General features: G+C 41.6%; 1 protein-coding gene across 1 annotated transcript; it reads right to left on the reverse strand.

Moving 5' to 3' along the window:
* Positions 1-17,096: 17,096 nt before the first annotated feature.
* Positions 17,097-17,681, reverse strand: LOC127104117 (uncharacterized). The gene has a single exon (XM_051041324.1). The coding sequence runs from the start codon at positions 17,679-17,681 to the stop codon at positions 17,097-17,099; it is 585 nt and encodes a 194-aa protein (XP_050897281.1).
* Positions 17,682-18,638: the final 957 nt, after the last annotated feature.

Here is an 18,638-nt window from a genome sequence, read left to right on the forward strand (position 1 = left end):
ACCTTATGCATGAGGAATGAATGGAACAGTGCATGTTTTTTGGATTAAATTCACTCAAAAGATCATTTTGGAGCCAATGGAAGTGTTGCCATGTGTAAACAATGCATCATTTTTAAATTTGAAAATTCCCTCCAAAATTCAAATGAAAAACCAATTTATTATGTGATGAGAATGCATGGATTTTGATGCATGATTTGGAAAGTAGAGGTCAAAATAAGAATGTTGCAAAAAGAACCACTCCATTTGGCCATTTGGTTTGAAAGTTATGCATGTTTGAAGTTCCATGTTCACTTGGCTATGATTCATCCATATCTTTTCAACCATACATGTGAAATTCATGATCTTGGACTTTTTGGAAAGGGGAGAGAAAGATATTCAACTTTCATGTTGGACAAAATTTCATTTGAAGCTTTCTTGATGATGTAATCTTGAGGAGAAAACCTTTCCATTTTTGGCAATTTCAAATTACAAGTCACTTACTATTTTTGGAAAGTTTTGATCTGACCTCAAATCCTTCAATGTTGATGTTTGAAATGTCAAATGAGACTTGTATGGACATGAATAAGGCATCTCTAACCATCTCCCACCTTCAAATCCATGATTGAACTGACAGTTGACTTTTGTTGACTTTCTAGGGTTTCATATGAATTGATCATTGACTGATGAGCCTTGAGCCTTCAACACTTGACCAAACCACTTCAAAATGATCCTTGGATCACATGAACTCATTGAATCAACCCTAGGGTTTTGATTCCATGGAAAATGCACTTGCTTGCTTGCACAACTGAATCTCCTGACTAGTCTTGACTGATGTCTTGATGGACTATGCAATGGACAATGCAATGTTAATGACCTAAAATGAAAATGTATGTACAAATGGGAGGTGCAAATTTGAGGTGCTACAGCTGCCCCTATTCAATCATCTGGGAACCCAAACGGATGAGAGCAATGGCTGTCAGACCTTCAGGGTAAACAGGGATTGAATACCAAAGAACCGTAGAAATTTGCACACTGCGGGGGATGACTTTAAGGAAAGCCAAGCAACCAGACAAGACGTTCACCGACGACTCCTGGGGATTTTGATTTTTATCAAAGAAATGCACAACCAAACGTCAACGGACGAGAGGGAAAAACTCAACGTTTATCGAGACCAACGGAGAGGTGACCAGACATTAAAGAATGACTGGGAAAGACTCGACCAGACGTCAACGGACGAAAGGGAGAAGCTCGACGTTTATCGACCCCAACGGAGAGGTGACCAGACATTAAAGAATGACTGGGAAAGACTCGACCAGACGTCAACGGACGAAAGGGAGAAGCTCGACGTTTATTGACACCAACGGAGAGGTGACCAGACATTAACGAATGACTGGGAAAGACTCGACCAGACGTCAACGGACGAAAGGGAGAAGCTCGACGTTTATCGACACCAACGGAGAGGGAGACCAGACATCAACGGATGAATGGGAAAGACTCGACCAGACGTCAACGGACGAAAGGGAGAAGCTCGACGTTTATCGACACCAACGGAGAGGTGAAGCTCGACGTTTATCGACACCAACGGAGAAGGAGAAGCTCGACATTTATCGACACCAACGGAGAAAGGTGACCAGACATTAATGGATGAATGGGAAGACTCAACCAGACGTCAACGGAAGAACGGGAGAAACTCAACGTTTATCGAAACCAACGGAGAGGTGGCTCACTGGGGATCCTGGTCACGACAGGGAGCAGACAGGAAGGAACACCAATGATATCGGGTTGAAGGCATGAAACAGGTGACCAACCAAAGCGTGAGTTGGTTTGTGTTCCAAAACACTCATCATCCTGAAGAGGGCTAGAAAAGCAATCTTGTTAGAGGATGGATATTCGATTCCACAAGGAATACGAATCTTACTCAGTTGGGGAAACAAACAAAGGGTTCAGCCAAAGAGTGCATGAGATACATTATCTATAGCCGTCAAAACGTAGATAATATACTCGCATGGAAGATTATCCATAACCGGGTTGTAGGTTGTTAAATGGATAAATCGACCGAAATCGTGAATTGGTGTGTGTTCCAAAACACTCAACATCCTGAAGAGAGCGAAAGCAAACTTGTTAAAGGATGGATATTCGATTCCACAAGGAATACGAATCTTACTCGACTGGGAAGGACAACACTTCGACCAAAGAGCGCATGAGATATATCATCTATAGCCGTCAAAACATAGATAATATACTCGCATGGAAGTTGTAGGTTGTTAAATGGATAAATCGACCGAAAAAGAAAGGCATCGGGATACCAGGACTAGGTATGCAAAGATGACTAATCAAAAGGGGAAACCATAAACATTACCAGCAAACGGTGAATGAAAGAGGACCCGCTGGGGATAAAGTTGCTTACTCTGAGCAAATACCCACAATGAAGGGGAAGACCCGCTGGGGATAAAGTTGCTTACTCGGAGCAAATACCCGAAAGGGGAAAGGAAAATCAATATCGAAAATGGATAATGATAACCATAAAGAGGGGATTACATCTACCGGATAGTAGGTAGAAAACCACAGAACAGTAACCGTCATCAACTAGGATGAGCACAAGGGTTGACTCCACAAAGGGGAGAACAGAGGATTCACATCTACCGGTTAGTAGGTAGAAGACCACAAAGATAGGACTTACAACTACCGGTTCGTAGGTAGAAGCCAACAAATTCCGCTGAGGAACAAAGTGAGAAAAAGGATTTACAACTACCAGGTAGTAGGTAGAAGACCGCAAAATCCGCCAACAACCAGAATGAACCACAAAGGTTACCTCTGCTAGGGGATGAAAGTGGGATTTATAACTACCGGTTAGTAGGTAGAAAACCACAAAGATAGGACTTACAACTACCGGGTAGTAGGTAGAGGCCAACAAATTCCGCTGAGGATAAGATGAATGAGTGCCAGTTAGTGAGCAACTATTCATTTATACCACAGGGAAGCACAAGAGACAGCCACAAGGAAGCCAGTTTAGGATCGATCCAAAAAGGCATACTGAATCAAGACTCATCCTAATGAGGAAAGAACTCAATAGGGAAAACCCATCCCATTATGTGTGGGGAGGGAACGGAAACAACCGTCATCCACGAGGATATAACTCAGTGGGGAGTGCAGAAGGAAATGACAGACACTTTCTGCTTAAGGGGTCGACTCTATATGGAGAGATCAGACACACCCACATCTGCTAGGGGAGGATCTCCTGGGGAGATCTGTATCACCAATTAGCAGGAGACAACCATCAACAGATACACGGCAACAGATGCAACATGAGTATTTGAATGTTATGATTATGCATGTATGCATTATGCATGAGGAATGTATGATAAATGCTGACAAACAGACATGCTCAACACACATAGGTCCAGGAATCAACCATCCGGTACTACTCTTCCAGAGGGAAGGCCAAAATCACCAGAGAGCAAAAGAAAGTCTGCTGGAGACTGGGACATCAGGGAACAACATCATCCTGCAGGGGAGGAAGGCCACAATAGGCTTCCGGAGGGATCATCAATCACAACCGGAGAGAAGAGTTCAATATACAGGCAGACACGCCACAACAACAACTCCGCTGATCAGAGATACCAAGAAGCAACCAGATCTCTGATGAAGATAGATAGGCATTGATAAAGCTCATCATGCCAACAACTCCGCGGAGGAATCTATCTCAGGGAATGCCGGATTACTGGGATGTCAAACCACCAAATACCAACTCTTCCAAAGACAAACACCCATACCGGGGAGAGGAGAAGACTGTTCTGCTGGAGAGACGAAAGTTGAAGTCTTCAATAATCTGCTTGGGAACTGGCCCACAAAAGTGTTCCAACAGCAATGCTGGGGATGCCCCATGGTAGGGCTCAAACATCACTCTACTGGGGATGCACCACAATAGAGCTAACAGGGACTTGGAGGAAGAATGTTGCACTGCCGGGGACATGAAGATGAACAACTTCAACCAACACTGCACTGAGCAACCTCGCTGAGGAGAAACCATAAGAGGTTCTACAGGAAAAAGATACAGTTATGCTCGAGATACGAACAAATGTCTTATTTGTTGGTAATCATACCACCCTTGGGAGAGCACTGTGGATCTCCTAAGTATCCTTCCATCATTGTGAATGTTCACTTTGTTTAAGAACAATTTTGTGAAAGATTTGTTTATTTTGAAAACAATGATACTTTATCAATTAAAACATGCAAAACATTTGTTGAGTTGAAACAAATAAGAGTGCAAATAATTGGATAAAAGCTCAAATTGATGTGATGGAATGGTAGTCTGCAAATGGCAAGACTCCATAGATCTGTACAAGTTTGAAATCGGTGATATATATTGGAGGGGGTTACATTGAACATAATGACTTTTTCTCTACCATTCTGAATTTCGATGTATTCAAAGCTTCAGTCGACGACGAATCGAGAATTCCTGGCGGATGACAGATGTAGAACACAGTCTTGTCAGGATGCAGTTACTTGCCAAATCCCTAATTTTTGCCTAGATTGCCCCAGCGTGAGGTGCTCAATCTAGCGGGATGCAGATTTTTTCAATGTCTCTAACTTTTGCCTGGATCGCCCTTTCGGGTTTTCAATCCACCGAGACGCTCCTTTTTGCCTAAGTCGCCCTTTGGGGTGTTCGACTTAGCGAGCTATTTTGTTCTTTTTTTTGTTTTAGGCGAAGTATTTCTTGACTGCATCTTGATTCACAGGACGAGTGAACTTCTCCATCCATTGTTGTAAGTGTCAAAGCACCGCCTGAAAAGGCTCTCTTGACAACATATGGACATTCATAGCTTGGGGTTCACTTGCCCCTGGAATCGGGCGCGAAAGACAAGACTTTCTTGAGCACGAGGCCACCTTCTCGGAACACACGAGGCTTGACCTTCTTGTCGAATGCTTTCTTCACTCTCTGCTGATATAACTGACCATGCCACATGGCAGTTAATCTCTTCTTTTCGATCGGATTCACTTGGTCGTAACGACTCTGAATCCATTCAGCATCAGTCCACTTGGGAATTTGAGGGTGCTATTTCTCTTTTGTTTCTTTCTTTCTTTTGATTTTGATCTCTTTTGATTTCTTTTGATTTTGCACCCTCCTCTCTTTCTTTCTTTTTCTTTTTTTTTCTTTTTTGTAATGCCCCAGTTGGCTGTTCTGCTGATTCTCGAGATGCAGCCGAGTGATCTTCTTTTCTTGCTCAAGAAGTCGGGAAATCTCGTTAGGAATCCTTTCAACATCATCTTCCTCTACTTCGAATACAGGGAATTCAAAATTGGGAGATGACGTCGGATCATTATGTTCAATGGGTTTAAGAATCAACCTGCATAATGATTTGATATGAAAAGCTTTTTGGAAATCAAACAAGACAATCATTATGCAGATGAAAAGATTGCTTTTATTCTTGTTTTTAGGGTTTTTTGTGATCACCAATTTCATGTAAAAAGCAAAAAGGGAAAACAAATGGAAAAACAAATGTTTTACATGCTTTTATTTGAATGAAAATATCATTGCACAAATGTTGCCAACAATGTCATCACTTCTCCTTTTTGCATGGGAGAAGGGTTTTTAAACAAAGTGATTATTACTCTGACTTATGAACAACTGTAGGAACGCCCACAGTGACCCAATTGCGACAGATCCCTCCAGGGATGACAAATGTCATTATCCTTTGCATCAGCAGCTTCTGCTTTTGAACAACCCTTTTCGTTGAAGACCTCAGAAGAAAAGCCACCGCCAGCCCGAGGCTTGTTATCTTCAAGCTCGATTAACATTGGGACCTAAGTCCTCAAAGCTCAGGATACCTGATTTCATAAGGTCTTGAACCTTAATCTTCAACTGAAAGCAACTATCCACATCGTGGCCAGGAGCACTCGAATGATACACACAATGCTGATCAAGCATATACCACCACCGAGGGTTGACGGGTATAGCCGGCGGGTCTCTGGGTGTAATCAAGTTCCGCTCTATCAAAGAGGGATACAACTCTGTGTATGACATAGGGATCGGATCAAAAATGATCTTCTTCCTCTCATTACTTGTACCAGCTTGATTACCATTGTGAAGCTGGTAAGCCTGCTGCTGAGGACGATGTTGTTGATGTTGATATGGCTGAGTTGGCCTTCTCTGCTGTTGTTGAGGTTGAGTTGCTAGAATAGTCACAACAGCAGCCTGACGATACTGTCCTCTGTTCACACTCCTCCGACGGTGCACAACATTTGTTTCACTCTCTCCCCTTTTGGGTGCCCCAGAGTATGGCTTCTTAGAACTCGAAGAACTTAAAGAGCCAGGATCTTGTATCTTTCCTGCTTTGATAAGACTCTCAGTTCTCTCCCCACAGACAACAACATCCGAAAAGCTACTGAACGGGCAGCTTCCCATGCGATCCATGAACACACCCTGCAAGGTCCCGATGAACATGTCAGTCAGCTCTCTCTCCAACATCGGAGGTTGTACTCTTGCGGCTAGCTCACGCCACCTCTGGGCGTACTCTTTGAAGCTCTCACCAGTCTTCTGACACAAGCTCTGCAGTTGGGTTCGGCTTGGAGCCATATCCATGTTGTGCTTATACTGCCTCAAGAAGGCTTCACCCAGATCTTTCCAGCTTCTGACTGATTCTTTCTTCAGATCCATGTACCAGTCCAAAGACGCTCCAGACAAACTGTCTTGGAAAAAGTACATCCACATCTTCTCATCGTCAGTGTATGCTGAGATCTTCCTGTAATAAGCCTGTACATGAGTGCGAGGACAGGAAGTACCATTGTATTTATCAAACGAGGGTGCTTTGAATTTGTAGGGAATCCTCAATCCCTCAACCAAACCCATGTTCGTCACATCAAACCCAAGGGAGTTCTGACATTCCATAGCTCGGATTTTCTCAGCAAGGGCATCAACCTTCCGATCCCTCTCTTCGACTCTCCCCACAACCTCATCATCTTCACTAAGCAGAGTGAACATGTCCTCTTGTCTATCAACAAGCGGAGCAGGATGACGAATCGGAGCCCGGGTGGCTCTGGCGTTAACAGTCTCTGCAGCAAGAGGTTGTCCGTTGATTCTAATCCCCCTTAACTCATCACCCACAGCATAGTCATTAACGGGAGCAGCAACAACATTCTCATGAACGGGTACACCCACTGGTGACGCACGGTTGGACTGTGGAATCACGGTTTCCTGTCTCTGGGCTAAGGCACGCAGCTCCTCTTGGCCTTGAACGACCCCTTGCATCATTGTCATAAACTGGGCCATGCTAGCCCTCATCTCAGCCAATTCTGCTTGAACCTGGTCCATATTCCTCTGATGGTTGAGTCTGGTTGCGTAGCGGTGTGGACGACGATCAGCAATCCTGTCTCAGTCAGGAACCAAAGTGAGAAGTCTCTCCCAAACATGTCTGTAATGCAAGAATGATATGTGCATGATATGCATGATACGGGTACTATATTTTATCATGAATGATCCTGAGAAAGGATATGCACATGCGGGTTAACTTTTCTTTCTTTTATGCATTATTTTTTGAAAATAAACATGCTATGATGCAAATGATGCATATGACTGGTTGGCTGTGCATCTCGGAGCACAGGATCAAAGCTTCAGCTTGAACTCGGAATCACAAATTCATCTGAAACCCAAAGTCATCTGAACCCCTAGTCATCTGAGCAAGTACCCTCGAATTCAGCCCAGGGATCCGAAATAAACGGAACCCTCTGATCAATACCAGGGTCAAACCTCCGGCGTCCAGAAATAAAGAACACAGCATCACTGGCAGAAACTGTACTTGCAAGAATCAAACCCTCCCCTCACAGGTGAATTCTAACAAGGTCATCCTAAGGCGGACAATGGTCTCGACAATCGGGCAAAGATACTCAACGGGTTTGCCCTTTCGGGTGTGCCGTTGTAGCTCTCTTAAGATCGTCTAAACCAAAGATCCGGGAAAGATCGGTCACCGAAGTCAATAGCCCAAAAGAGGTAATCCAACCTAAGCGGAATAACTCCACCCAGAAGGACTCTCTCAAATGAACCTCGTCCGGCTATGGTGACACGTCTCCTCATCATGTCGTACAACATGTGAAGAAACATGAGACCACGCTAATCCTAGGTGTATACTCAGGCCTGGGTATTGGGCCTCACTCAGAACACCCACCCCAAACAGAGGAACCAACCTGTACAGGATCAGCACAATGATAATATGATGCATGCAAACAGATATGCACATATATACAACATAATAATCATAAATGCAATAAATGAAACAACAAAAGCAACCAAACCCTATCCTAGAGAGCGCTAGGACTGACTCGCTTAGGGAAGATGGACCAGCAAGAGGTCAACTTCTCTGATCTCCCCAGCAGAGTCGCCAGCTGTCGCATTACGCGAAAAACCGGCGGGAAAACGAAACAACAGAGCCGCCACCGTGCGTTATTTATCCCAAAAGAGGGAAAGGAAACGCTCGAAGTAAACCTGGAAAAGACATGGTCTCGCGACCAAAGAGAGATGGGATCGGGAGTCGGTTATGCGAAGGGAAGGTATTAGCACCCCTACGCATTCGTCGTACTCGACGGGATCCACGCACAAAAGGAAGGAATAAGGTTGCTAAAAACTGCTCAAACATCACACAAGGCTGGAAAGAGACACAGGAAAGACAAAAGAAACTAATTCGGCAGGATATCGCATCCTGGGCCTACGTAGTCTGTCAGGCACAGACATCAGAGTCGACGTAGTTCGGGACAGGGGAAAGGTGCTCGCTAGGATGTCGCATCCTATGCATACGTATCTTCTCTGACAGGAGAAGAATCAGAGCACTCGTAGCTCGGCTAACGCACGCCAAACAAAACCACACAGGAAACCGACTGCCAATCGCTGGACTTATGTCAGACTCCACACAAAGCAGGCAAACATGGAAACTGAATGCCAATCGCTGGACTTACATCAGACTCCGAACCAACAAACACACACACAGAGGAAACCAACTTCCAATCGCTGGACTTACGTCAGACTCCAACACACACAAGACACAGGAAACCAACTGCCAATCGTTGGACTTACGTCAGACTCCAACACACACAAAGGGGTTGAAAAAGAAAAAGGGCGCTCGGAGAGATCAGCTCATCTCCTGCCTACGTACCTCATCTGGTATGAGGATCAGGGCGACATAGTTCCCCTACGCAGGGAAAGAACTTCTAACCTAACCAGAGACTGGGAAATGACAAACTAGAAGGGAGACTAACTCGAGCCTAATAGTTATCATGTAAATTCACCATGGTCCTAGGTTGAAGTTTCTATCTAACTTGCACAGGGAGCAAGCTATCCTAAACAGCACAGGCAAAGCAAACATACACACAATTAGCACACTATATACCAACAAAGTGGGCTCACACAAGGTTAGGCTGTGAAACACAAGCCAACTGGAATCGGGTAGAGTTAGCTCTTAACCCTAACATTGAGAGTTAGGGTGAAGCAGATGAAACGGGAAGTGAGGGTAAGACCTCACAGCTCTTATCCCTAGCCTGGGAGAGCTTCAGACAAATGAAAGTGTGGGAGTTCAGAAAGTTGGAACTCTTCTCCACATGTGACTGACACAACAAAGATCTTGGGTTAATATCCACAATGCATCAACACAAGATGTGAGCAAAGTGGATGACACACTGAATAGCAGGAGATGGATTGTACATCTCTTTTATCTGCCAATTGCCTCATAGAGGTCTTTTCCTGCTTGGCACAAAGATAAACAAACACAAGCATTGCCTCTTAAGGAGGACTTCAGATAGGTGCCTGCCCAGGTAACAGGACAGGTCTTCCAGACTACATGAAGTCAGAGAATTATACCTCAAATGGTTAAGCAACCAAGCAAAAGCAAAAGCAAGTTCAAAAGAACTTAAGCAGCTTATGTACCTCTTGGAGATGCAGCTTTGGAATTCAGCAGATCTAGGCTATGTAATGCTCGAACAGATCTTCCAACTCACTTGTATGGATGAATAGATGAAGAATTGAGACTTAATCTTGCACGATCTTGCCACAATATGAATTCACCATTCATGGATCAAAGCCTCGAGTTGCTCCCACAGTACATGAAATGCTATGGTTCTAGCTTCAAATTTGCTCCACAATACCTCCAGATGAAGAATGAATCAAGAACAATGCAATGTGTTTGGAGAATTTGAGAAAAAATTGAGAGAGAAAATTTTCTTGAATGTGGATCTAGATCTGAATTGTGATTATCCTTTTTGCAGAAACAGTTATGATTTGTCCTTTATACTCTCTCCTAATCATGCTGCTAATCATGTTTTAGCCTTTGGTAATTGGATTAAGGAAATGAGAGTGTAAATGCAAAATTACCATTTCACCTTATGCATGAGGAATGAATGGAACAGTGCACGTTTTTTGGATTAAATTCACTCAAAAGATCATTTTGGAGCCAATGGAAGTGTTGCCATGTGTAAACAATGCATCATTTTTAAATTTGAAAATTCCCTCCAAAATTCAAATGAAAAACCAAATTAATATGTGATGAGAATGCATGGCTTGTGATGCATGATTTGGAAAGTAGAGGTCAAAATAAGAATGTTGCAAAAAGAACCACTCCATTTGGCCATTTGGTTTGAAAGTTATGCATGTTTGAAGTTCCATGTTCACTTGGCCATGATTGATCCATATCTTTTCAACCATACATGAGAAATTCATGATCTTGGACTTTTTGGAAAGGGGAGAGAAAGATATTCAACTTTCATGTTGGACAAAATTTCATTTTAAGCTTGCTTGATGATGTAATCTTGAGGAGAAAACCTTTCCATTTTTGGCAATTTCAAATTACAGGTCACTTACTATTTTTGGAAAGTTTTGATCTGACCTCAAATCCTTCAATGTTGATGTTTGAAATGTCAAATTAGACTTGTATGGACATGAATGAGGCATCTCTAACCATCTCCCACCTTCAAATCCATGATTGAACTGACAGTTGACTTTTGTTGACTTTCTAGGGTTTCATATGAATTGATCATTGACTGATGAGCCTTGAGCCTTCAACACTTGACCAAACCACTTCAAAATGATCCTTGGATCACATGAACTCATTGAATCAACCCTAGGGTTTTGATTCCATGGAAAATGCACTTGCTTGCTTGCACAACTGAATCTCCTGACTAGTCTTGATTGATGTGTTGATGGACTATGCAATGGACAACGCAATGTTAATGACCTAAAATGAAAATGTATGTACAAATGGGAGGTGCAAATTTGAGGTGCTACACACATACCAAGGTGATTTTGCCTTATACACAAGGCCTTAATCCACTATAATCAACAGATTACAACAAACACAAAGAATAACCTTTTTTGTCTTCTCAAGGATCCAACTAAACCTTAGTATCCTTAAGGACTCACAAAGAACAACCTTCTTTGTCTTCTTAAGGATAACCTCCTTAAGGAATCAAACAAAGAGTTTGAATAATATTTTATGTGTTACAAGATGCTTCTACACAAGCATATTTTACACAAATGAATAGCAAACACTTCAAGAAAAATTATATACAAAAGAATGATAGATTTTCACCAAGAAAATAACTTGTCAAAATATTTGCGTAATCGGTGTTTTTCTTCAAGTCTCCAAGCCATACTTATATAGCATAAGCATAGGACCGTTGGAGGGCGAAATGAGGAAAGCTCATTTAAGCGGATGTCCACTGTTGGATGGGAAAGGAATGATAATGCGTATTGTCCTTTCTCCCAGTGACAGGTGTGATGTATAGTAATGTCATTGCCCATGAAATCAGGTAGTGGAAAGATTGTTCGTTTTGTACCATGTATTATTTGATCACGTTCCCATTTTGATCTTATCTTCAAATTTATTGGCTTCTGACGAAAGTTGATGAAGCATGAAATGAAGAAATAGAGAGTTGGATTCAGAAACTTTAGAACCTTTGGTTAGAACCTGGACAGCGTTAGTAGTCTGGCTTGAGATCTTCAGTATCTTCATAATTTTAAGAGTCTTCAGAATCCTCAGTCAGAACCTTGATAACTTCAATCATCTGGCTTGAGATCTTCAGAGTCTCCAGCTTCATAACACAACTTCAAAAGCTTTCTATTCTTCAGAAGTTTATTGATCAGAGTCACGTCCAAAAGCACAAACTTAGAAAACATTTCAGCAGCAACATAATGTCTCCTCAGAAGCTTCTGATGAGTGAAATAGCTCAAAAGCAGAAAGAACATTGCAGCAGCAATATTGACGTCTTTCAGAACTTCTAATAATTGGCACATAAGCGGATTTAGAACATGTAGTTTAGAAGCTGGTGATGTTGCACGTCATATATTCAGAATCAAAACTGGTTTTTAAGCTACACGATAACAAACCATTAGGGTACCAAAATTGTTCTCACACAAATACAATATTGTTATCAATAAAACTTAAGGTATAGGTGCAGAACCAAATCTTGTTCTAACATATTTCTCATGAACTCCGAAATAAACTCAACCCTAAAAATTAAATTAAATGGTGAACAATGGATAATCAGAGCTTAGACCATAAGGTTAAGCATCAGAGAGGAATTTCGAGCAATATGGTAACTTGTTTGAGTGAAAACGATGAGTGTAACTACCTTATCGGAATCAGTTTTAGAGAGGGACTCCGATGAGTGTGGATAGCTCAGGGAGAGTGATTGCAGATTGTGTTAGTGTTTCATAAAGCTTAAGTGATGTTAAGGGAAGGTTTCTGGATGGTTATTTTAGGTTGAAATGGTTTGAAACTCAGAAAGTGAAACTCTAATTTTGATGAAGAAACTCAATTTTACATCAGAGGTTTTCTGGCTTGAAAAGCTTGTCCAATGCATGGAATACCTCCCCCTATTTATAGGGAAGGTGTTGGGATTGTTTGGAGGGAGAATGGAATAGGATTTCTCATAATGGAGTGAAGGTTGAAGCATGCTCAAAAGTGAGACTTGGTGGACAAGGGTGGTTGTGTTTTGACTTGGTCTTCCCCTTCACTCAATTTGTTTACACCTTAGCATCAAATAGGAGGGACAAGGATTGTTCAATCAGAGTTGTTATGGTTTTTGCTTTTTGCCATTTTGGGGAAAAAGTTACTTTTTGCTCACAACTCGGGTTTGATCACATGGGACCTTATTGTACTCAAGTTTACTTGTAAACATGTCATACAATTTTATATAACATGTCTTGGGTCAAATGGGATCATAACACATGAGTTTAGTGGCTTAAAACATCAATATGCAAATTCTGATTGAATGTGACTGGTTGGGTGCACCATGATGAAACCCTAACTTTGATCTTGGGCCAAAGAGAATTGGATAGTGCATTTTGTATTAAACTTGTGCAATTGTTCTTTGCCATGCCCTTGATCATTTACAAAAAGAACCAAGTCAAAAGCAGTTGTAGTTTGGAAATGACATTGAGGTAAAGTGGAGGTCATGGGCATGATTCTAGGTCTGGCTAGGCATTTTGAATAGCTTGGCCAATGAATTAATTGAGGTCCTTTCTCCATGAATTAGGTATTCTACCTTGAAACAAAGTTGAATAGAGATTCAATTAGGACATTTGGCTTAAAGAAGATCTTGAAAAGCTTTAAAGGTGAAAAAGTTATGGGGTTTGGACCAAATGGTAGACCCAACTTGCCAAAATATGACCAACCATCATCCCCTAGAAATGCCATTTTGATTTTTCTTGATTTTTAAGGCACCATGGTGGATGTGTGAAGTTTAAATGATCATAACTTGATTGAAAATGAAGCTTGGTTCTTTTTGGGATGATTTTAGGTCATGGACATGGGTGGACCCAATTCCATGGGTGGGGAGATTTAGATTCAGTGGTGATTCCTAGCAATGGCTGGAATACTTGACATTTGGATAAAAATCCCTAGCAACTGCAGGGAAGAAATAAGTTCAGTGACAATTTCTAGCAACGGCTAGAATACCTGATTATTTATGGGGATAATCTTTAGGTTCAATGATGATTCCTAGCAACGAATGGAATACATGACTCTTCTGGAGAGAAAAAAGGTTCAGCGATGATTCCTAACAACGGCTAGAATACCTGACTCGTGCTAGGGGGAAATATCTAGGTTCAGTGATGATTCCTAGCAATGGCTAGAAAACCTGCCTCGTGTTGGGGGAAATCTCTAGGTTCAGTGATGATTCCTAGCAATGGTTGGAATACCTGACTCAGCTGGAGAAAAAGAAGTTCATTGATGATTTTTAGCAATGGCAAGAATACCTGACTCTGCTTGAGAAAAATAAGTTTAGCGATGATTCTTAGCAACGCCTAGAATACTTGACTCTGAGGAAACCAAATAGTTGAGTGACGATTCCTAGCAACAGCTGGAATATCTGACTCTGGTTGAGGATGATTAAAAGTACAATGATAATTCCTAGCAACGGCTGGAATACCTGACTCTAGTAGGGGAATATTGAAGATGATGATTCCTAGCAAAGGCTAGAATGCATGACTTATGGGGAAACAAAACAGTTCAGTGACTATTCATGGAAACGATAGGAATACCTGACTCTATTGGATAAAATTCATAGGTACTGCTAGGAAGTTCTGAAATCTAATAGGGATAATCCTTAGCAACGGCTGGGAAGGTTGGAAATTAATGAATATAGTCCCTAGCAACGACTAGGAAGGAAGAATTATTCTTGGGTAGGATTGGTATGTGAATTAAAGAGTATACTTATGATGCAATATTATGTATGCGAAATGTCGATGTATGTTCAAGCTGCTGGGGAATATGCCAATGCAAGGTTTATGAATTGTGCCAAGCATGATTGGGTTTTGCGAGGGATAGTTTGTTAAGGGTACCAAATGATGATTGGGCTTTGAATTTGCTTGGGGAGAGTGTACTGACTTCCCAACATCGGAATTTGGATCTTCTGATGTCCAAACTACATTTGGTGCAATGGTGGCTGGCTGCTGATCATTTTGCTGGGGGGATATCTTGATCTAGATAAGTCCAAGGGACTTTACAGATTTGCGGTGTTTAGGCATACCAAGAATATAGGACTATGGTTACCCTTAGATACTTTGAAAGAAATGTAACTTTGATGTTTTCCTTTAAAAGTTTTTTCTTTTAGTAAAAGTTGTTTACCCAAATTTTTTAATGCAATTTTAATTAAAGAAAGTCACATTTCATAAACAAAGCAGGAAAGGTAAAAGTATTGAGCACATACGATGGTATCGATTTTATTGATAAAAATGATCCCAAAAATGGGTATTTTTGTACAAGGAAGCAATTCCTATAAGAGTTGATTGCAAAAAACAAATTTGAAAAACTATAATGGCAATGGAAATAGCTCAAATTTCCATCAAGTTTTGATTATGCTATAGTTCTTATGTCATCGAAGGTCATCGGATCTTGCTTCAGATGAAAGTGATTGGATTGACTCGCTGGGGAGTGTGGAAGATTCTTTGTGGAATGCAATCTCTCGCTTTTATAAATCCCTAATTTTTGCCTAGACCGCCCTTTCGAGTTTTCAGTCTACCGGGATACCCATTTTTGCATAATCCTCCCTTTCAGGTTTTCAACTTATCGGGTTCTCTCTTTTTTTGAAGCATGGTATTTTTTACTGCATCTGCATTCATAGGGGATGGAAGATCTTCACCATCCATAGTTCTGAGTATTAAGGCTCCTCCAGAGAAGACCTTTCTTACAACATATGGGCCTTCATAGTTTGGCGTCCATTTTCCCCTTGGGTCAATGTGAATCAGTAGAATCTTCTTTAAGACTAGGTCTCCGGCCTTGAGGCTTATGGGAAAGGCTTTCTTGTCATGTACCCTCTTGATATGCTTTTGGTATAGCTGACCTTGGCAGATGGATGTCAAGCACTTCTCATTAATGAGGTTCATCTGGTCAAATCTTGCTTGTACCCACTCGACTTCGTCGAGCTTGACGTTGGTCAAAATCCTTAAGTAAGGAATCTCTACTTCATCAGGAAGAACTGCATTCATGCTATAATCAAGAGAGAAGGGGGTTGCCCTAGTGGAGGTATGTACGGAAGTACGGTAGCCATGCAATGCAAATGAGAGTATATCATGCCAATCCTTATAGGTTTCCACCATCTTTTGCACGGTTTTCTTGATGTTCTTATTGGCTACTTTAACAACACCATTCATCTTTCGTCGATATGGAGATGAGTTGTGATGTTCGATCTTGAAGCTCTTGCATAGCTCTTTTATCATCTTGTTATTAAGGTTAGATCCATTATCAATAATGATCTTATTTGGGACCCCATAATGATAAATGATTTCTTTCTTCAAGAAACGAGCCACCACTTGTCTTATGACGTTTGCCTACGAGACATCTTCCACCCATTTAGCAAAATAGTCTATTGCTACCAGGATAAAGCAATGTTCGTTCGAGTAAGTCGGCTCAATGCACCCAATCACGTCAATGCCCCACATGGAAAAAGGCCAAGGTGATGTTAATACATTGAGCGGCACTGGTGGTACATGTATCTTATCGCCATAAATCTGGCATTTATGGCATGTTTTGACGTGGCGGTAGCAGTTAACCTCCATAGTCATCCAATAATAGTCTTCCCTCAAGATTTTCTTAATCATCGTGTGTCCACTGGCATGTTTCCCAAAGGAATCTTCATGGATTTCCATTATAATCTGGTTTTCTTCGCTTCTGTCTACACATCTAAGAAAGACCGAATTATAATTCCTTTTGTATAATACCCATCCACTCAAGAAGAACTTGGTTGATAGTTTACGATGGTACTTCTTGTCGGTGATGGATACATTCTCAGGATATTCTTGGCTTTCCAAGTACCTCATGATGTCATAAAACCAAGGATGGCCATCGGACTCGTCTTCGGCTTCCAAACAGTAATTTGGCTCATCCAAGTAGTCAAGGTGGAAAGTTGGTGCTTCATTTTTCCATTTGACCTTAAACATGGATAAAGGAGTAGCTAAGTCATCGACCAACTAACTCTCCTATTGATGGATGTGATGGAATGTAATCTCATCAAAGTACGGGATCAATTTGGGGACCAAGGCTGAATCTCCATAGACTTCAAGGATTTTTATCATAAGATCAATAGCAGCTCCAATGCCGAAGATACAAGCCTCGTACTCCGCCATATTGTTGGTACACTCAAAGCACAACCTCACAGTGAAGGGTAGATGAAAACCAGACGGGGGAGGTGATGATTGCCCCAATTCCATTTCCTTGAGCGTAAGAAGCTCCATCAAACACAAGTGTCCAACGAGACTCGGGTTCTGGTCCTTCCTCGGGGTCGGGGATGTTGCAATCCCTTATCAACATGATGTCTTCATCAGGGAATTCAAAGTGGATGGAGTGATAATCCTCCAAGGGTTGGTGAGCAAGATAGTCAGATAAGACACTTCCATTGACCTCTTTCGGAGTGACATGTTGAATGTCGTACTCAGTTAGAGCCATTTGCAAACGAGCAACTCTATTGATGAGAGCAGGCTTCTCGAAGATGTATTTGACTGGATTTATCTTGTAGATTGGGAGTGTCGTATGTGTAAGCATGTATTTCCTCAAGCATTTGGCAGCCCAAGCAAGTGCATAGCGGGTTTTCTCAAGCACTGAATACCTACTCTTGTAATCAGTAAACTTTTTGCTTAAGTAGTATATGGCATGCTCTTTTCTTCCAGTTTCGTCATGTTGTCCGAGGACGCATCCTATAGACCCCCGAAGGACTGCGAGGTACATGATTAAAGGTATGACAATGACAAGCACATGAGACATCAAAAGTGTATGTTCTTGTAAGTACTCCTTGATCTTCTCAAAGGAATTTTGATAATGGTCGTCCCATACGACTGCATGATCTTTGCAAAGCAGTTTGAAGATTGGTGCACAGGTGGCCGTGAGGTGAGATATGAATCTAGCTATGTAATTAAATATCATAAGAAATCCTCGGACCTTCTTCTCAGTTTTAGGAGCAGACATAGCTTGTATGGCCTTTACCTTTTCAGGGTCTACTTCAATACCTCATTGGCTGACAATGAAACCTAACAATTTGCCATATCTTACCCCAAATGTGCAGTTGATGGGGTTAAGCCTCAATCTAAACTTCCTCGGGCGTTCAAATAGCTTCTCTAGATTAACCAAATTCTCCTCTTCAGTTTGGGACTTGGCAATCATATCGTCAACGTACACTTCAATCCCTTTATAAATCATGTCATGAAAGAGTCTCACAATTACACATTGGTATGTTGCGCCCGCGTTCTTTAAGCTGAAAGGCATGACCTTGTAGCAAAAAGTTCCCTATGGGGTGACGAAAGTTGTTTTCTCCATGTCGTCTGGAGCCATTTTGATTTGGTTGTAACCGGAGAAACCATCGATAAAGGAGAATACATAGAATTGAGTTGTGTTATCCACTAGCACATCAATATCACATAGTGGAAAGTCTTATTTTGGACTAACTCTATTCAAATATTTGTAATCTACACACATATGCAATTTTCCATCCTTTCTAGGTATGGGCACGATGTTGGCAATCCACTAAGGGTAGTTGGAAACTGCCAAAAAACCTACTTTGAGTTACTTTTGCACTTCCTCCTTAATCTTCATTGCCATGTCAGGCCTAGTTATCCTTAATTTCTGCTTAACTGGAGGGAAATCTTCTTTAAGGGGTAATTGGTGGACCATAATGTTAGTGTCAAGATC

This window comes from Lathyrus oleraceus, chromosome 7, assembly GCF_024323335.1.
Source record: "Lathyrus oleraceus cultivar Zhongwan6 chromosome 7, CAAS_Psat_ZW6_1.0, whole genome shotgun sequence".
NCBI lineage: Eukaryota > Viridiplantae > Streptophyta > Magnoliopsida > Fabales > Fabaceae > Lathyrus > Lathyrus oleraceus.